The sequence below is a fragment of the Plectropomus leopardus genome, chromosome 2 (assembly GCF_026936395.1).
Source record: "Plectropomus leopardus strain MGB_pleo_1.0 chromosome 2, ASM2693639v1, whole genome shotgun sequence".
In the NCBI taxonomy this organism is placed as follows: Eukaryota; Metazoa; Chordata; class Actinopteri; order Perciformes; family Serranidae; genus Plectropomus; species Plectropomus leopardus.
This window is the reverse complement of record NC_142177.1, coordinates 12,180,882-12,202,676: the sequence shown is the minus strand read 5'-3', so window position 1 is coordinate 12,202,676 and position 21,795 is coordinate 12,180,882. Positions and strand designations below refer to the sequence as shown.

At 38.1% G+C, this 21,795-nt stretch overlaps 1 protein-coding gene across 2 annotated transcripts in view; it reads left to right on the top strand.

The window, feature by feature from the left end:
* The window catches only part of cpne5b (copine Vb), a 144,962-nt gene extending 131,239 nt beyond the window's left edge, over nt 1-13,723 (top strand). For both annotated transcript variants that reach the window (XM_042496425.2, XM_088085362.1), the window contains 3 exons: nt 5,528-5,585; nt 7,281-7,354; nt 9,077-13,723. In XM_042496425.2, coding sequence (XP_042352359.1) covers nt 5,528-5,585; nt 7,281-7,354; nt 9,077-9,271 — 327 coding nt within the window. In that variant the 3' untranslated portion in view covers nt 9,272-13,723. The remainder of the gene's footprint in view (nt 1-5,527; nt 5,586-7,280; nt 7,355-9,076) is intronic.
* Nucleotides 13,724-21,795: the final 8,072 nt, after the last annotated feature.

Genomic DNA, 21,795 nt, shown 5'->3' with positions numbered 1-21,795 from the left:
CAGTCTATAACCCCTTTGCTGCCTCTGATTTTTTTCTTTTCATATCTTCTACTTGTTATCTGTCAGTGTTTTGTGCTTCATCTCTTTATCAGTGCCGGAGCCCACCAAAAGTACTTCACTTCATAATCAATTTTACCTATTTTCCCTCGACACAGAACTTTTTTTGTGTAAGAGGTAACGGGATACCTGGTGATGTGAAACCAAGGAAAAAAAAACATCTTATATTCAGAGCAGCAAACAAGAACTGTAGAGACCTCTCCATGACTCAAACAGGTTACAGTCCATTGATCTATATTAACTACTCAGTATGCTCAAAAGGGAGTCTTCCAGGATCCAAATGTCAGTGTTAATAGATATTAGGTATACCATGATCCTGTCATTATTCTACATTTTTACTTTTCCCCCAGGTAATAAACAAATAAAGCATATCATACAATAATTTACTAGTTGCAAAGACCTTCCCACTTAGCTACGGCACACGTGAGAATTATTGATTTCAGACAGTGGAAGAAAAAAACTGCTTTTCATTTTTAACCAGCAACTGTCAATTTTGCAAGCTGAAATGACTGTCAGCAGATTTTATCAGTTGTCGTAGCAGGCTAATTAGGGTAACTTTAGCTCCATACATTGGTTGAAAAAACTATCTTCAACTGAATTTTTAATGTTTCTGGTCCCATTTTGCAAGCATTTATGGAGACAGCGCTACAAATATTATAACTAGAAGCACCAGTGTGACTTGCAAATATGCCCCCCGTATTTGTTCTCAACATTGTAAATCATTTAAAACACTAAAAGGGAGTGAGAAGTAGACTTGGTGGGGTTGTAATATTTCATACTTTGCCCCACTAAAATTGAGGGAATTTCATCAATATTTGATTTTGGGTTGCTGGGGAAAAAAACTAAAAATCAATAATGAACTGTATCAATTTGAAAAAAAATGCCAAAATTTGAAGTGCTACATTTTTAAAGACTTGAGGGGTAAAGTTAATTCATGGTGCCAAAAATACAAAAAACTTCAGAGCTAACTATTAAAGAGTTATTTATCAGTAATAAAGTTAAGATGGAATATGAATGCGTGGTGTTGTATGTCGATAGGTGATAGGTAGGTAGATAGATAGGTCGAGGTGCTTCTATATTTTGTGCTGGTACTAAAATTCTCAGTCGGGAGAACCAGTGTCACAAACGGAAAAAGTTAGTCTGGAGCCCTCAGCTGACTTGTTTTAAAACAACTGTTAAAGTGTTTTTTTTGATGCACTTGTTAGCTACATAACATTGTGACAAAACACTAAGGCCAAAGTTGCATTAATCATAAATGAACTGCATTTAAAACATTCACCACATCTTTTCACACACTACATTATCGTTTATTGTTTTCACAGATATTTGCCAAAATGAACAAGGTTAGGCGCCACTAATGAAGGGCCCTCTGGACATGTGTGTGCCAAAACACAGCACCTTAATTGGTAATTTCTGTTTAACGACGGTCCTTTCCTTCACCAAAATGTTTTTTTTTTTCTTTGTTATCCAGTTAATAAGCAGGATATCTAACATTTTCCGTTATATTAATAACAAATTACAAGTGCTGCCTTGGCAGTGTTGTGCTTTGTGAGTGCAAGAGTGTGATTACAATGTTCAAGACTAAAGTTATTGAAGTGAAGTCACTAAAGCAGTGTAATTAAATAAGCTTTGAAATTTGGATTGTCATGGACAAATTCAATCTATGTCTGGATAGTGAGTGACAGCATTAACAAGTGCTCTGAAACATCAAAAGCTTTAAGTTTAATTAAAGCCTTGGCTCCCACACCTTCTTAAACATCAAATTCAAGGACTTTCCAGGCCCTGTGTTCATCAAATTCAAGGATCCAACAATGCATAGTTTGAAACTTGAATGAAGGTTATTTATTGTTCCGACATTAAGAATTTTTATTATGAGAACAAGCAGACTTTACAGAAACTCACAGACAACAATAAAGAAATGAGACAGACTTGAATATTTGAACAATTGTCAATCGTGCCGTTATAATGAAGGCACACTATGAAGTCTCTAACTCTTCTCTAACACAGTACAGCAAATAGAGTATATCGTGTAAGTTGAGCGATAGAGACAGAGAATTTCAATTCTTGCTCAACAATTTTAGCACTTTCTAGACCAATGTTTATTCATGTCTTTCGTCAAAGACTTTCAAGGTCTTGTTTTGGAGCATTGAGGTCTTACTGTGAAATATTTGCTGTCAATCACAGCTTTAAAGGCAGAATTTTCAACATGTTTTCAGTCATTGCTGCTAAAATTAGGTGACAATCAGCCACTTTGTCAGCTTGCAGGTCCCAGTAACACATTTTACATAACAGTCAGAGAAATGAATACTAGCTGGCTAAGCTGTTGCTTGCAGTTTTACAAGTTGGTTATAGATTTGTGATATTCAAGTTTCCTTTGGCATATCTGGCACTTGGCTTTTTGGGGTCATTTGTAAATTTCTAAACTATTTTAGAGGCTTGACTGTTTTCAACATCTTGCTAGCAGGTCACAACTGTCAGGTTCACAAATCTCAGCCTATCACAAGTTTTAATGTCCTTGTCTGAGAATAACTGACAAATAATGTTAAATCATAATGATTTATGATTTATGTTGGATTCGTGGTAAAGAAAAATGGAGCATTCAAGTACTGATTTGAACGATTACCATGGCAACGGTCGCAGCTTAGAGGCATTTGGTATAATGGTTTGTGCTCCTCTTAATGTAGTTCATATCTCCACTCAGCTGGTTTTTAAGTGTCCTCAATCTGCTGCCTCAAGCTTTTCTCTGAGCCAAGCTCTGAGACAGCCAATGAGAGATGGTCCAGTGACTCAGGTGACCCCTGTGCTGACACGACAGTCACCTCCAAACGTTTATCCATCAACCTGTTCGTGCATGTATGTGCATGGCCGCACATGGAAAAGCACACACCCTTTAAAGCACGCACATGCAAGACGTGAACTCTAGCAGCACGTGCAGAGTGCGTTGTTGGAGTAATGAGTGCTGATTGATGCTTTGTTTTGTTGTCTCATTAGACCGGATCTCTGCTGCCAGTCACAGTGACAGGAGAACGGCAAAAGTGGGGCACAGTGGATTGCCAGGTTATTTTTGGTGGCATTTGATGTGTGCGTATGTATCTGCAAGTGCGAGTGTTTGTGTGTGTGTGTGCGTGGGTGGACAGGCACTGACAGGAGTTGTGCTGAACACTGATAATCGTGCTGATGTGCTGTGACTGAGGTGGTGTCGACAGAAACTGCTCTCACCCCCGTGGCAAAAGACGCTGCCTGATTTTCCACAGCACATTTGTCTCGTGCCAGAGATAAAACTGCAATTGTTAGAGCTATTTTGTGAAAATACAGGGCCGCAGAAAAAAAAAAACTCTTTACACATAATAGCAGCTTTTGTATTAAGCATTTGTGTTGCAGTTTGTGGAAATTACAACCGGAACTAACATTGCCTGTCAGAGTGCAATACAGTCACTGGTACTCATCTCTTTACTTGCATTTACAAACTATCAAATCTTAAAGATTTTATTTATAATGATCTTTCACAGAGAATGAAAGAAGCTGTTCAGGTTGCCTGGAGTAAATTATAAAAAAATAATGCAACATATAATGTGTCAGCAGTTGTGAGTAGTGTAAGTATATCGACATTGACATTTTGGACAATTCTATGCTTCCAACTTTGTAGGAACAGTTTGGGGAAGGCCCTTTTCTGTTCCAGCATGACTGTGCCCCAGTGATGAGAGTGGTGTGGAAGAACATGACGGGCCTGCACAGAGCCCTAACCTCAACCCTACTGAACACCTTTGGGATGAACTAGAATGGAGATTGCGAGCCAGGTCCTCTCGTCCCACATCAGTGTCTGACCTCACAAATGCTCTTCTGGATGAATGGGCAAAAATTCCCACAAACACACTCCAAAATCTTGTAGAAAGCCTTCCCAGAGGAGTGGAAGCTGCTTTAACTGCAAAGGGAGGACCAATTTAATATTAATGCCTATGGATTTAGCATAGGGATGTCATAAAAGCTCCTGTAGGTGTAATGTGTAGGTGGCCCAATACTTTTATCCATATGGTGTATCTTTGTTTTAAATGATTTTCAATTTTGATTTTGCTCTTGTTTGGAGACAGTAAACCACAAAAAGGCTATGTTGACACTGTAAACCTAAATGCTAGATTGGGATTAATTGCCCAGATCAGATATTTTTTTGTGTGGCTGTTATTTCAGATTCCAGCACGCAGTCCTGAACTGACAACACTGTCGTATGGAAGTAAACATGGAGGCCATTAAGGTTATCTTTTTATATATACATTGATGTGTAGTGGAAGCCAGTAAATACGTAAGGTAGACGATAAAAGGAAGAGAAGGAGCAGAAAGAGAGCCACATTTTTAAAATATGTGGCTGTTTCTTTTGTATGGAGGTGTGAATGCAGAGGTGGAGAAAGGAGAGGTGGCATCATGATGTGAATGACTTCACTGACACAGATTTTATCAAAACTTTCAGGATGTTAAGGGCTTTACCACATCTGTCAGGGCCTCTCCACAAGACTTTATCAGCAAGACACTGTGATTTAAAATTCACATGAATTGCACAGATCTGAGTCAGAAATAAGCAAAAAAACAAAAATCCTATTTCAGCCACTTGTGCCTGCTGTTTGAATGTAGCCTTACAGCAGTGTTATCTGACTTGTGGTGTGACTTGAGGTGTGGCTTGGGAGTGGCTGGGAGGGTGACTGGGGATGGTCGCTGTACTGACTGAAGCAGGCACCTCCTCCTCTCCCTCCTCTCCCAGCTCACAGATACCACCATGATACACCATATAAGACCTTATCAAAATGTCTACCAATATTATTGCATTTCTCCAAATGTTTTTTTTAGTTTTAACTACCATCTTAGTGTGTATAATGTCCAAACTTTTTGCAGGCCACCATTTTGCCAATCCAAGCTGGTAATTCTGGCAATAAACTAGACTTTATTTCAGCTACGAAAACAGCTGATACTGCTGACCTGTTGGCCCAGTATCTCAGGGGATGCCGTTAGTGTTGTCGATTTAATCTTCACTTCCCAGCCTGATAACCAGCATTCACTGGGCAAATACAGTGTGTGTCATCCCAAGATAAGAGCTGGGGAGCATTTATACGACAGAAAATTGGATTCAGGGACATAAAACATCTGGGATGAGGAAAGCAGAGAGGGAAACAAGTTTCTGCTGAAGCATCTCCGTGTTCGCTGTCTTTCTTTGACTCTAATTTGCTCTTTTTTTTCTCTCTGGGGACTACTTGTGTTAGTTAAAGGTCACACAGCTAGTTAAAGAGTGATATAGAACATTAGTGCAGCTGTAACCGACGTGGGTGAGCATGTAGCGGCTATGACGTCTGATTTACAGTAATGAGCTTTTCAGGTCACTGGTGATGTGGACAAGCTTCTCTCTTTCTTCAAATAGAGGAAATGGGAATGTGATTGTTCAGAAAAAAAACTTTTTTTCACTTTCTCCCTCATGATTCCTCTACAGGGTGCCAAGCTTCCCATGTCCATCATCATAGTTGGAGTGGGTCAGGCTGAGTTTGACGGTAAGGTGACTTCAACTGTTTATACGCTGCTTGAACAAAACTATTAAATATTCCAGTAATTTTACTATGGTAGGCATACACAGGATGTCAAAGTAGGGCTCGGGAATATATCTTAAAAATGATATTGCAAAATTTATAGGCTTTATTGCGATATATAATGTACATCTAGTGCAGACTACTAAAATATTATGTGAACTACAGTTACAATTAAGTTGAATAAAGTAGCAACTTATTACATACAGTCGAATACATTTAAATATTGTTATACTAAAGTTGAATAATGCACTGCTATAATAAAGTTAAATAAAGTATAGTTATAATAAAGTTAAATAAAGAACTGTCAAAATACATTTAAAGTACTGCTATAATAATTTTTTTTTAAATAAACATTTATAATAAAGTTAAATAACATACTGTTATGAGAGTTTTAAAAAAATACTGTTAGCATAAAGTCAAATAAAAAATTGTAATACTTAAATTAATCAAAGGGGAAACAATGGTACTTTTATTTTGAAAAACACTGCTAATCTCAAGCCTAAAGCGTTAGTGATTGTACCCTGACCTTGAAGCTGCCAGTCAACAGCAGTTGTTAGCAGTTAGCAGAAAGTATAACTATTACTGGGATGTTTCTAAATGTGAGTATTAATGCACTGTGAGCTGGAAACAAAGTTATAGCTCTCTAGTTCATATAGTAATATTTGCAAATCTCCCTGGTGCTTCATGGTGGCATAATGCGACAAAACAGTAGCGTTCTCGAGCCCTGCAGATACCAAAACACAAGCTTCGAGCTCTCATACTATCTCCGAAAAGAGAGTGGGCTGGATGGTTGGAGGAGTGGGTGTGCCGTTTCATGCTTGGGAGTCTTTTTTCTGTGTGTGTGTGTGTGTGTGTGTGTGTGTGTGTGTGTGTGTGTGTGTGTGTGTGTGTGTGTGTGTGTGTGTGTGTGTGTTTGTGAGAGGGAGGGAGCCACAGGAGAGAGGAAAAGAACCGAAAAGCCAAAGCCAGTCTCTTGCCGGCGGCTTGAAAAACATGACATGAAAATTCACACTCGATGCTTGCGACATAGGCATTTTATAAATCCCACGTGGAACAAGCAGTGATACCTTGAGTATATTCAATATATTGCCCACCCTTAAGTCATTATAACAAAAATAACTTACATTCTGACTCTTTTACAATATCTACATTAATCAAGCCAGTTAAACAGATAGAAACATGGGCTAATAATTGACATTTTAATTCATGTGGCTCACGGTCCATTATTGTTACAGCCTGCACTAACCTCTCTGGCACCAATTCAGAGAAACACCCGAGAGAAAATCTCTGTTCCGACTTATTTGAGTCAGTAGAGAAGGGAAGGCGTGGGTGGATGCAGGAAAAACTGTAGAAGAAATGGCTGAGGTTAATTGCTGGCTTTGCAGTGTTTGATACAGATGATTCGAATCTGCATAGAGACTATTATAAAAGACTTATTAGTTGATTAGATATGCAATGGGGTAGATTACACCTGTGCAGCTCAACACCCTCTCTTCTTTACTCATGCTAAAGCAAAAGATATGTAGTATTAATAAGTCCAGCTGTTCATCAGTGGTGTATATAAACCCTGTCTCTGACCTGCAGGCAGCTGTCTCTGCTTAGCTCCCACACTATGTTTGTATGCATTCATGCATGTGTGTGTGAACTTGTATCTTGCAGCTATGGTGGAGCTGGATGGTGATGACATCAGAATCTCATCCCGAGGGAAACTGGCAGAGAGAGACATCGTTCAGGTGACTGCCCATTACAGAGGTCACAGAAGTTCAGTAATAAAAGGCGTTTTGCACAACTTTTTGCACGGAAATTAAGAAAAACACATTTTTAAAATTGATGTATCAAGAGAACTGGATACAGCATTGGTGGCGGGCACTCATTCATTCTGACGAAAGTTGCTCAGTGAGGCCAGAAGCCAAAAAAGCTCAATTTCAGCAGTATGAAATGACCCGAATCTTCCACATTGCGGAGCCCATACAGCAAGCACGCAAGAGACTTAAAGCGGCCGAGTGGCAAACTTCCAGTTTAGCCCTCCATTGAGTGAAATGAGGCCAAATTATTGAAATCTAGGCTTTCAAAATGTTATCAGACTGAATGGATCAAATCCTGATAGTGGGTAGGTTTAAATGCAAAAAAAAAAAAATCTCCACCGATTTGTAGACATCTCTATTACAATATACGTCTATGGGAAAAAGTCTTTTGGGGCCATATGGCATCATGTGAAGTCCTGTGTAATTCTACTTTTGGACACTATATAAAATTGGCTCCAAAGCCTGGTGCTGTTCCTAGGGGCTTGGTTCTAATAAATGCTTGCTCACTGCTGCTGAACATTTGTGCGGGAAAACATTTTTTGGATGGACTAGATTTCAGTGTTTTTCGGTCTGTGAAAATATGTGTTTGGCCACTGAAATCTTTTGCATACCTCCAGGCCATAGCTAGCTTATTGCCAATTAGGAAGATGTCTCATTAATTTGGTTTCTGCCTTAGTTGGGATATGATGAAGATGCTAATGTACCTGATATGTACTTTCTAATTTCATATGCTGGCCATGGTCTAAAAAAAAAACAGAGGCTCATGGCTAATTAATATGTAGAATAATGTCAGCAAACTATGTCCAGATAACAGACAATACTATCTTTCAGCATTTAATAAGCTTACAAGATACAGATCACTATAGGCAACAGTGTTTCCAGTGATTTGCAGTACATACTGTGTCATATTTTTACATTTCTGTTTTACATTCACGCTGGTGCCTCAGTTATGCTGGTACATTAAAATGTCTGTTTCTGACAAAACGCCATCTGTTGGCACTGGCAACTCTAACAGATTAGGACATCTGTGTGCTTTCTGTACATTCCCATGATGACAAGCAAGCCAAAAAGTTTAATATCATGTCATTGTAGGAAACCGTATGTGTCTCATTCACAGAACTACAAAGGTGCAATTTTTCTGTTTCTGTAGTGTCAGATCTAAAGAGTTAAGTGAATAGTGGGCAAAGGATCTACATCAGGGTTTAGGTTTCTTACCACCACTGCTGAACATTTTCCTTGGGGAAACCTTGTTGTGTTGTGACAGATAATTCAAAAGATGGACAGTTATTTTATCAAACCCTAGTGAAAAAACATATCTTTTCACTTGGGCTCACTTGATTTCCTCTCACTTCGCAGGGAGCCAGAGCACAGGATTAGTGACAAATCAGCATCTGAAAGCTTGCAAAATCTGGCAAATGTTGACTTACATCGCAGCTTAAACATGAGCCCTCTGGATTTCTCCATTCAGTGCATCACCATGCTCCCAAAACCTACTTGTGTACATTGTCAAAAAGTATTTAGAGCTTTTCATGAATCACTAACGCTGAAGACCAAAATCCCTAGATGGGAGTTTACTAGACAAAGGAAACCATATGTTGTGTTACTACTATATATGAGCATATCAATATTCCACTTTCTTCTCCTCTTCAGTTTGTTCCCTTCAGAGATTATATGGACCGGACAGGCAACCACGTGTTAAGTATGGCTCGGCTCGCAAAAGACGTGCTAGCAGAGATCCCAGACCAGTTCATCTCTTACATGAAGAGCCGGGGGATCAAACCTAACCCGGCGCCACCTCCCTACACACCACCCGGACACACACACCACCACCACACGATGATCTGAAGCCCTCCTCCTGGCTTTTCAGTGAGGATTGGACCTCATGAAGCAGCAGCCACTCAGAGACCAGTGGGAACTCTCTACTTCCTGTTTTTTGGTGCAAACAGGAGCATCAGGAAATGGGTGTTGAATTTTGTGCCGTATCCTCCCTATGACTATTGGAGGAGTACTTTTTTCTTGGTTTGTTTTTCTGTGATATATTCATTTGGATGATTTTTCTTAAAAGAGAGGCTCGAACTTTCCAGGACTCATTGGTGAAAGCCTTTTAAACTGACATTGAGGCAGTGACTGTTTCACATCTAATTTGACAGCAGGTTGGTTCAAAAAGGTTATGTTGTGGTTAAAACTTGTGCCTGTCTGTGGTCGTTTCTCTAAGTGTATCAGGACATGTGAACTTTGACCTAAACCTTGCTCGTCAGTCATCAGTGTGGCCTAATGCAGTGATATTTTTTAGGCACCTTTTCCCTTCTGGAATAAGTTTTTATACTGAGGATTGTCTCCATATCTGTGAATGCATTGGTTATGATGGAGGAAAAACTACTGGTGTGTAGTTTACATTTTATTACGTTACGAACATTAATCAGGCTTTTCATACCATGAGGTGCCACCTCTTCCTTATTAGTCAAATGTTTATAAGAGCATGTTGTATGAGAAGTTAATTCTCCATATCCCAGTATATTTATTCACCAATATTATTCAAAGTGGCATGGACATTTGATAGATCTGTTTTGAAGTGTTCACCAATTATTTTCATATTGCATATAAAAAGCACAACCTGTCTCTATACCAAGGACATAATTATGATGACGCTGCCAAGTTAATCATATTTAAATAATTTTAAGTGCTGCCATTAAGGATATCTAAAGAAAGAACCCAATTTATTCAAGCAAGTCAAATATCTTTGTACCGCAGCAGCGACTCAACATAAAATACCGAAAATGTGACTCAGGCTGTTTTAAAGTTCTAATTCAGTAGTGACAAATTCCCATTACAAAGGCAATGCTGCACAAGTGAAACATTAACCAATTCATCATAAACTCTTATTATAATCCACAACAGAGTGTATTGGTTGTGTAACATACAGTACATACAAAATATAACTTTGTAGTAATCTGACTAATAGCTACTTTTAGGTAATATGCACCACTTAAGCACAATATACAAAGGAAGTAAGGGTCTTCAGGCAGTTCCTAAGTTATCTTGTAGAGAGGCATTGTGTCAAAATTAGGGATGTCAACAGCTAATCAATGGGTTATCCACCGAGAATATTTCTAACTGCTTACACTTGTCAGTCTATTGGTTAATATTGCTACTCTTCAGTTTAGTACTACTACTACCACAATGCTGTGCCAAATTAAGAACAAACCTTATGAGGTATTTATGCTACACTGATTAGCTAGCCTAGGCTGTTTTGCACTGGGTTTTCAAAAGGGGTTTTGCAGTTTTGCAGTGTAGGGTGGCCACAGTGTTTTCGCTGAAACGGTACCCCATCATCATGCATTGAGACAGCATTACAGGGGTAAACGCCAAATGAACATGGCCTGTACCTAGCTCCCACACTGTTGCTTTTGTTTCGTAAAATTAACTAGTTAGTCATTGGCTAATGGGTTGAGAGATTTCAAAAGAGTTTGACATCCCGTAGTCAAAATCTAGTTTTCATAGCTCTCTCTCATTTTGTGGTTGATTATGCGTCCCTGGTACAAATCAATATAATATATGTGTTTGGGGTTTTTTGTAATCAAAATATCACTAAATATGGTGGAAAGGTATTAGTCCAATGCAAGAACACTAGTTGGTTTATGGGGGACCCAAAAGGGGCGCTATGATTAGTTGGAGCCACATCTCAATTTTGCCCCAGGGCCCAATAGTGGGTTAATCCAGCCCTGATATGCTCCAAAACAAACCACCTCTGCAACCCAGAGACTCCCATGTCAGTGGAAACCCCTAAGCCCCCGCAGTCACGCATCAGCAGCCACTTAACTTCCGTTGTCATAGACTTCTCTCTGTAAGTCGCTGTGATCACAGCCAGTGTTGCTCCCTGGAGATTTTCATTTTATACAGCCCGGTCCTTGCAGCAGTGTATTACAAGTCTCTGGTGGGAGACATTTCTCAAGTGGTCTCCAGAGCTTTTGGATTTATGTTCATTACATTCAGTACATAAGTAATTCTCTCATGTGTAAACACATTAACAATCTGTCTGTACCACAGGGTAAAGTGGGATTCTTTTGTGCTAATCTTAGTTCAGCTTTCTATAGCCTCCCACCATCTGTGACGTTGGTTTATTGCAAAGAAAACTGGCTTCTACGTAGAAAATCCAATTTCACAACAATGTTCCTATGATGTGTTGCCTTACACACATGCAGAAATCATACTGTAGGAAATTATGGGGGAAAAAACTTGACTTCATCAATAAGTACACCAGGTACGTGAGTAGTATTAAAACAACAACAAGGAGTTTAGATAAAAGTACAGATTACAATGTTACACTCATATTTCTCTCACACTGAACCTGCCATCTGACACACCGCATAGTATTTCAGCTGTAATTGTAGTTTTCATTATTATTTAATCTGGTCATTGTTTTCTTAAGAAAAAGTCAGAAAAAAAGTGAAACTAGCCCTGTGTGTTTTCCAAGACCCCAAGATGGTGTCTTGAAATGGTTTTATCTGACCAACAGTCCAAAAATCCAAATCTATTCAGTTTATTGTCAAGAAAAGCATCAAATTCTTACATTTAAAAAGCATGAAAATAACAAATGTCCAGCTTTTTTTTTTTGATTGAAAAATTACTAAAACAAAGGTTCAATTATTAGAATACTTACAAATTCATTTTTCTGTCAATACAATCATTGATACAGTGATTAACTGTTGCAGCTCTGGTACACAGCCCACATTATTAGCTTTTCTACTTTAGGCCTTGTACTTGAGGGAAAGGAAGAAATCATGCAGCAGACAAAGAAAGGCTAAAATTGAAGGCAGTCACACGTGGTGACTTAGTTCATTGAAATTTTAAACTATTAAATGGACTGTCTAAAATTTGGGCACAGACATCATATTCCCCAGAGGATGTATCCTTATGACTGTGGTCACTCCCTGACTTTTCTTGCAGTATCATCATCAGGTCAGACTTTAAAATTTATTTTATTTTGTATGACCAAATACAGCAAATGTTAGCACACTAATGCAGTATTGTAAGATGGTGAACATTGTTAACATTATACCGCTAAATATCAGCATGTTAGCTCTTTCACTGTGAGCATGTCAAAGTCGAAAACAATCATTGTCGAAGTGCAGCCTCATGGAGCTGCTAGCATGGCTGCATTTTATTTTTGTCTTTCTCAGCATTTCACAGATATAAAATGCTTCTAAAACTTACTTACTTTTTTTCCATCTTTGTCAAAAAATTCAATGCAGTCATTGCTCTTCTCCTGGTATCATTATTCAAGTTTCACTTGGTTTTGTTTCCTACCTTAACCTTCATGTTACCCATAATGGTGTAGAAATTAAACAAAACAGCGCTACAATAAGTATAATAGCCTTTAAAAAGGTGTCCTTTCCTTATAAACCAACCAACAAGGCGAGGCAGAGGCTGTATTAATATGAGCTAAAAAGGTTCTATTTAAATTTGTAATGTAGCAAACTCAAGGCCTTAATAATGTGAAAGGCAGTCACTGCATCTCATTTAGTCCTGTATTGCAAAGCAGCTCAGGTGGATAAGTATAGGTCTGGGGTGGATTGGGGAAAATTATTTGATGGTGATCAAAATGGCAAACAGCTATTTGCTTGTAAATTGTTGTGTGGTTTGAGAGAAGACATAGTTGACATTGAAAAGATAAGAGTGGACTTCTATTAGAATGTAACGTGTATGAACAGTTGGTTTGATCCCAACGGCATTTTATCCTTGGGAGGAGTGCTTATTGTATATGTTGGATATATTTTTGGGAATATTACTGTATTGAAGATATTTCTCTATTTATTTTTGGAGTTTGTATGACAAGCCATCGCTCCTGTCGTCTGTGTCATTACGGTGACCTCTTAACGGCCAAATTTATTAGTATGATGGATCGACTGCATGTTTTCTTGTGGTGCGTCAAAGAGTCCTGCCATGTGTAAAATAGGAGCCAGTCCAACCAGATCACATGCATGTCAGTGCCAAACATGGCAGTAAAGCTCTGGGGACTGTTCTTCTCTCTCGTGCCTGGTTCTCCAAACATTTCTTGTCTCACCAGTGGTTGAAAACTGTAGCTAAATTAGCATGTTACAGTAAACACTTTTAGAAATTCTTTTTTGTTTAATCCCACAGTTTCTCTTCGTTACTTATATCTTCAGTTTTCTGATTTGCATGACTCCCTACTTTCCTTCAACTGGGTTTTTATTGTACATGATAATTGTCATATGGTGGGTTGTGAAATGCTTTGTATTGGATTGCCTTAACTAAAAATTAATTAAAAAATAACTACTTTTATAAAAGTTCTTGGAGCGTTATCCTTTGATTTCAATGGTCAGTGTCTTCATTTGTTCATTTAAAGCAGCAACAATGAGGTGAATCTTAAAAATGGACTCAGGCTGCTGGTTGCCGATTGGCTGAGAGGAACTGAGTGCTAAATGCTTGACATTCAGCTACATTCACATTTTTCATCACTTTTATCATATTAATTGCTACAACATTAAAAAAAAAAATGCTGCGGGGTGTAACAGTCTGTACATATTAATGTTATCATTGGGTCAATCATACATATTTATCATCAATTCAGTTAAAATTTCCACCAAACCGCATGGAAGAGGGTGGCATTACAATACGATAAGTTCCTGCATATTGTAGAAGTGAATGTCATTTAGAAGCTTATTGTAGGCCTGCTCCAGAATTTCCACCTTGTGGTTATATGCCTCCGCCATCCAATCAAGGTGCAATTACAGTTTACAGCCATGTCTGTCAAGACTCGTATGCAGCCATGACAGTTCACAGTGAGCTTCAAATGTTGCTGCAAAGACGCTACATATTCTAAACATGGCTCCTTCACACACCTTCGAGCCAGCACAGAATATCTATACAAAAACAATTACATTTGTATGAACAAACAAAGGAAACATACAAATGTTAACTCATAGCAGCTTTAGTGGTAGGTGGGCTTTAGAGGCTTTAGTACCATGTAAGAATTCAAAATTCATGAAGCATTCAGTTAGCCTCCAAGGCTAACTTGTTGCTTGATAAAGTTGGTTTTAAAGTTAATTTTTTTTTGCATATTTCCATTGAGGTTTAAGTAATACTGGACACCATCTTTACATCCACACAGAAGGAGAGTGTGAAAATGTATTTAAATAGTTTACTTTCACTTACTAATGTCCAATAACAATACAAACATCTCACTTCTTACTTACAAGGAAACTACATGTTTCTTCTTCAAAAACTTGGTCTTGTTCTTATTGGTCTTTTTTAGAAACTACGGAGTACAAGTTTCAACAGTCTTGTTTGGGCTAATAAAAATTATGCCTGCCTGAAACTTCACTGGGGTATATGGTATATGAAGGTCAGAGTGTGATGCTAACAACATCTTGATAAGGCTTAATTGCCTGGTTAACTCATCATAAAACACACTTCAGTGAATTTCAACAGAAACAAAAAACTCACTCAAACCATGTTCAATCCCCAGCTCTGTTTTGGTCAAACTAATTCCTTAATTCACCAACTTAGATGTAAAAAAAAAACATGCTGTTATTTCCACAGTCTCTCTCTGCCGTAGGTGGCCGCCGACTGTTTATAGTCTTGTGACTTCTCCCTCCACCTGTAAGTGTCATTGTGTCTTTCTGCTCAGCTGTCTGTTCCACTAGTAGAGACTGGAGACTGAGCTCTGGTGGTGCTTGCTGTGCACTAGATATAATGGCATTTTATGGAAAGAGGAGCACCTGTATTTATGACTATACTGAAAAACATACCTTTGCGATTTCGAAATACTCTGGTAAACTGTAATACTGTGACACAGCCCAAAACCATTTGGCAAGCATAACAAGTCCCACTATAATCCATCATATCTTTCCACAATACAAAAACCCACATTACCTGAAGTTGATTTTTTTTTTTCTAAACATGAATGTTTGTTTTGTTTTGTCTTTTTTAATCTAAATACTCATGTTATTTTTCCTACTTATTGGTCTGTATTTTAACAGTACTAAAATTCATACTTGGCTGCAACCAATTATATTTTTCATTAGCAATTAATGTGCCCTCTGCCGACAGACATGACAATGTGTTGAAGTTCTAGTATGTAAAGAAAAGTTAAAGACACAAACACACATTCACACAGTTCATTAAATCCTGAAAAAAATGCTGCTTAAAAAAGGGTAGTAATTGGAGTTACTTTGGGGAAAAAAAGACCAGAAAGGTAAACTTGAAAATGCAAATATCGTCTTTCCTATCCTAATTGCATTGTTTACCATTGCTCTTCCCTTGTCTTTGCAGGCTGTAGAAAAGACTAAGCACAAAACAAAAGAGACTGGTGGGTTTCTAAGTATCCTCCATGTTCCTTCCTACCAAGACCGGGAGGAAACTTTCTTTTCCAGCTCGCACAAGTTTTGTCCTTCTTAAATTATTCAGTTTGCATTATGTTCTATGTACATATCTTGTCTTAGCAGTCTCTGGTGGGGGTGGTAGGGATGACAGCTGCCACAGAACTGTATCAAACCTCAAACTGATTGTTAAAAAAATACATTCACTTGAGCAGACAGTAGCCTCTCAGCGGGAGAGTACTGCAGCTCTGAATATAGAGGGTTATGTCAGCTCCACTAACAAAATACATATACATACAGTTATCTCAAAAACATTTTCTCATTTAACATCCATTCATCTGAATTATAAAAAGCATGATATTTAACTGGGCTTTCCTGACCACATTATAAGTGGAATTCACTGTTTGGAAGAGATATACTTGAACACACACCAGAGATTTCTGGAGTATATTTAGTTTCTGGGTCAAGAGGAAATAACAAGGTAGGGAAAAAGACTATTTCCAAAGTTTTTGGATGGACTTTTTTTTCTTTATTTGACAAGTTATTGCACCTTATTATGTACAGGCTGGGAGAATAGTTCAGACAGGCTGAAACTAATGAGCATAAAAGGTTATCCAAATAATGGTCAGATAAAAAAGAGGGTACACTCCACCATCATTTGCCTAAAATGTCTTTTTGCTGTGTATGTGCCCTTTGCTGCACGCAGTTCAAGTCAATGTGCTTGCTTGCAAAATTTTGTAGTTCTGAAACAGCCTCTGGTTACAAAGTAAAGAACTATCAAAGTTTCAGGACAAAAATAAGAAAACTGCTATGCAACTACTTTACATGACCACAACATCCTGATTTGGAAACATAATGCCTTGAAATCACATGCACAGCACAAAGTCCATATCAGCTGTACTGTACTTGCAAGATATTTACTGCCAATGGTCTTCAATTTGTTACTCCCACAATGTCTGCAACTAAAAGCACTCTAGGAACAGACTGTGGCCACAGACAGGAGCGCCATAGAATAATAGTTCAGCATTATGGAAAATAAATGTATTGCCTCTCTTGCTGCTTCTTAGCTTAGTAAAGCATAAAGACAGCAAGCAAGACAAAACAGCTAGCATTAAAATGAATTTTGGACTAAGCACAGAAAGGCAAACATGACTTAGTTTTTATTCATTTATTCCATTTTTAAAAATGAATGAATAAATCTTGTGATCATCATTTTCTCAAAGACATTCCCCAAGACTGGATGGATGTTTCAACTCAATGTGTAGTTTCAAATTTGTTGTTGATGTCACTGATGTTTGACTGAATTATTAGACTCTGTGAGCACAATTTGCATAAAAATGGGCTTTTCAGATGTTAACTAATTTGTTCCAAAACCTCCTTCAAATAATTATATGAACTGGCTTCAGCTGCACTGACGGCTACATTGTCTGACTTACCAGTTGCACTAGTCATGCCGGTGTTGTTGTAAGTGTCGTTCGCCCATTGAATTGTTTTCCTCCTGTTAAAATGCGTAGCTCATTACTTTGTCATTTTCAGGAGTTGTATTCTTCCACTTCCGTTTAATTTATCAGATCGTTATTAAGCTCACACTTTTGAACCAGAACCTTTCATTATTTGGATCATGTAGCTTGAGAAATACAAGGTGTGTCAAATTTAGTCTACAGTTGTTATTTTAAAGTTATACATATTTACTGGTCAATATAAAGAATTGCATTGGACTTGGATCTTGAGTTCAAAACATCAACTGAGAATCTCACATTCAAAACTGTCAAAGTAACTCAACAGCTTCTACTCAAGCCCCTGGAGTGTTTCACAGAAATTGGCACCTGAAGTGTCAGACGTATCTATTTTACCTAACACAGAATCTCTCTGTTGTCTGATGCATGGCAGGCATCAAACAACACTTGAGCTCTGGCACAGGACAGCAGGCTGACCTCTAACCTTTCTGCAGCAGCTCTGTGGCTGCACTCAGAAGCTGCTGTTGTGTGAAATGGGACAATGATACCAGAAGCAGCTGGGATGTTAACAATTACCTGACCACTGCCAAAAAAAGCAGTTACATGACTTTGCAGTTGCCAGAGTCTTTAAATGAGTGGATAATATCACAGATGTTTAGCTGAATTAAGCCCAGAGCAACTTAACTGAGCCCTAAACGCACTCTCCGCAGCCAAAACCTCACTGTGAATGTAAACTCACTCTGAAATGTCACCCTGTAAATGTCCCAGCCAATAAGCAAATCAGTGAATTTATCACTTCTATAATCATAAATCTGCTGGGAAAAAATCTTTCTGACTCCCAGGCTGATGTCAAACTTCCTGTTTTTAGTAAAATACCCCAAAGTATTGAGGCCAGACATCTTATTGATTATCTGTCCAATAACAATGTATATAAATGCTTTCTGTCAGGCTATACAGATTGCAATTCTACTAATCACTCTCATAGTGGTCAATTATGTCCTGCGTGCTATTGATTCTTTTTTAACTTCAATGCTTTTACCACTCAACCTCAGCACATAACATTCCTGCACCATCATGACAACTAATGTTAGTGATGTTATTAAAAATATTAGAGAAAGAGTATATCTGGCCATTGCGAACACAGACGCCAGGCTACAACACTGATGTGATTAAAAACAGTTGTTAGTCACTAGTTAAGAATAATAAGACCACAGTCGACAGTGTGAGTAAAGCTGTTTATATGATTACAGAAAGTGACAAATATCCGTGATAATCCTTTTTCATGATTGAAGCTTTTATTTTTTGCTAAAAAGCATCTAGTTTGCTGTCTCAGTCTGTCTCTCTTTGGTTTGTCTTTATGCCCTTCTTTATCATGGCCCTCTAGATGTCCTTGTGACATTCACTTACAAGAAGTTTAGGGACCCCAAGGGGTTTTTGAGGTAGTTCCAATGGTTCCCCAGAAAAAAAGTTTATTTTCACTTAATTCACTATTGATGTGAGCCCAGTGCGAGTAGGGAATCTCTTATATTCCCTTTACGAACAAAAATAGGTACCTTCTTTTCAAAAGTTGTAACTGTCACTGCCCATATACCTCCATGAGTCCTTTACACTGGTTTTGATACAGCCAATAGATGGCACTAGTGGGGAAAGTCAAAAGTTTCAACAACAACAACAAACATGGTGATAGTGGAGGAGCTCATACAAATTCTATTTTTAAACAGAGCCAGCGTTGTAAATGCAAGTGGTCTGTGAGGTCATTAAACACATCGCAACATGTGGACAGTGAATTATTTTTACTATATTACTAAATCATTTTGTTGCACCACTTTTAAAATGTCTGTCGGTCTTTAGAAAATATGCACAAGTATGATGACATGAACACACAGTTACAGACAAAAGGCTCTGTCTAATGAGCCTTGAACGACGTAATAGTAACTACTTCGATCATGGTTTCACTTTCTCTACGGTCATCTCATACTAAAATCTAAACAGATCTGGATTAATATTTTAATTAAGTAACAAACAATCCAATATTAGAAATACAAAGTTAAAACACTGATATATAAGGTCATCTTTAAGATATGCATTTATTTTGAAATTCCCATGGCACGTCTGTATCACTATTGCTGTCCAAGCACACCACTTTTTAACTTTCAAACAGTGATGGCACCAGTGAGATAATGGTAAGCAGTAAAGAAAAAGACAATGAGGATATTTACTGAAATTAACTCTTGATCGCAGACTCCTCAATTAAATCAACTCAAAATGGAATTGTGGCAGACTATGTGATATTTATAAACATTGTATGGCTGTCCCCAGAATTGATATAATATTGTAACGAGATGGAATTTGAGATTTACACCCCAAATAATCTGCAGCGAAATTCTGTCAAACGGGGATCTGCGACTTAATGTCTACCAATGAAAGGATCCTTGACATGAAAAAGGTTAAGAATCACTGGTTTAGAAACCGAATAAATAAGCATCATTCACAGTCATTGCCAGATTGTCTATACTGCTGTCAGTTTCTTATTAATATCATACCTTACTACTGAAGGTTGTAAATTTTTAGTAGTTTTATACCCACTGTGTCCTCTGTGCCCAAGTTCTTCACAGCAGTGTAACTACTCCTCCCCGTCTCTCCTAAACTATCTAAAAAGTTGAACTTGACACATGCAAATGACGCACCAAATGAGGATAAGTGGGAACCAGCGGTCCTGAGGGAGTTCAATGATGCATAAATTGTAGATAAGTGAATTACTGCATTCAACGTGAGCACATGACCTCACACTCAGTGGTCCTGTTCTCCTCACTGTGGCTGCTGCAAGCTCACAAGTTTAGCCCCTACAGCTACAGCCTCTGGGTAGTGAAAGAAAGTGCAGATGCAATCATTCCAGGTCAGGCTCCTCTCTGCGCAGTACAAAGTGAGGAGTTCGGGAGCTGCATGCAGGTGCTCGTCTCTTACAATAAGAGAAGTCAGCTAAGGTGATTTAGACACCTGGGAAGGATGTGCTACCTTTGATGGGAAATCTAGTATGACCCACATTGCGAGGACCTCGGGGTAGAATCACATGTAAGTTGGTAATGTTGATTTGTGGAAGTTTTTTGGACATTAGACTTGACAAGGAATGCTAAAACAAGGCAAAAAAAAACTTTCGTGTGTATGTTTTCAACTTTCCAGAGCAGCAGGTAGTCAAATTAGCTGGTGACCTTTGTCTGAATGTGCCTTTGTCTCGTCATGGTTGCAAATGACACAGAGAAAGAGATTATTTGAATAACCTTGACACAGATTTAATCAAATCAAATTTTTCTATTGGGACTACAGGAACTGAGCTCATGATAAGCAGGATTTACAACCACTTTTTGGAAATTAAGAAAAGTTTTGGCTAAAATTGGTATCATATATGACATTTTCTCTATTTCAGCTTGATGACACACACAGCCGACAAATAAGGAAAAAGCGTTTTGATTTGCCATTTGAAAAGGGCACTTGCACCCAGACAAAAAGGGCAGTAGATTTCGTGCCCCTAATCCTCGACACACCCACCCATTCAAGCTAGGAACTTCATGTGGGGCTGAATATCATAAACAACGTAATACATATGAGATGACAGAGAGGTCACAGTGTCTGTAGGTATTTATCTGGATCACTGAAGCCAAAAGAAGTTTCAGCCTTACTGAAAAGATAGAAAAGAACCAAAAAAAAAAGCCAACAAGTTCATAAACATCTCCATTTCAAAAAAAAAGAGAGGGTGCATTTCTTTTCCAAAATACAACCTCAGAAAACCTTCATGTAAAAAATTGTGTGGTTTTTGGGAAAATATGAGGGTATATTTAATTCCTAAGCACCACTGTGAATTAAAGTTTTAAGAATAAGCCAGCATCCTTAATTGGTCAATAGGCAATTTCCCTAGCTATCCATCTAATTATCTTGAGGTCTATACTATAGGGTATTTAGAGAGGATGTGCTAACTGTGATGAGAGGAGGATCATTAGTAAGAGCAACAGCAAACAAATACTGAAACGTCTATAATCCTTGAGAATTAATTAATCTGCTTAAAAGTCCACGTCTGTTTCCTCCAGAGGACTGACAAACCAAAATACACAATTAAAAGCTGAACCTCGATCTATACCATCAAGGATGAGTTATCATGTAGATGTAGCCTCGCTGTCATTCATAGTCCAATCTGTGCTCAATAATTCATGAGCTGCACCCTCACCACTGCACTGGACTTCCAAAACAAAAACTATACTGTGCATGTAATGGCATTTTTTAACAAATATTTATGTGGGAAATATATCACGTTATGAACATTTCCAGAGAAAATCTCCAGAAGTTTCATCGGTATTGGGTTCACCATAGAAAAAATTTTAACAGCACAGTTCCTTTATCATTGCAATATCCATATGTGGCACCAAAAATAACAACATGGCAATATGACAATATGTGGTTTGCAGATTAGGCTGTCAAATTAAAATTTAGCAAACTCCATACATTATTAGTTCATTTTAGCCAGAAACCAATGGAGAGAAGAGAGAAGGCAACTTTGCAACTCACACCAAAGTAATAT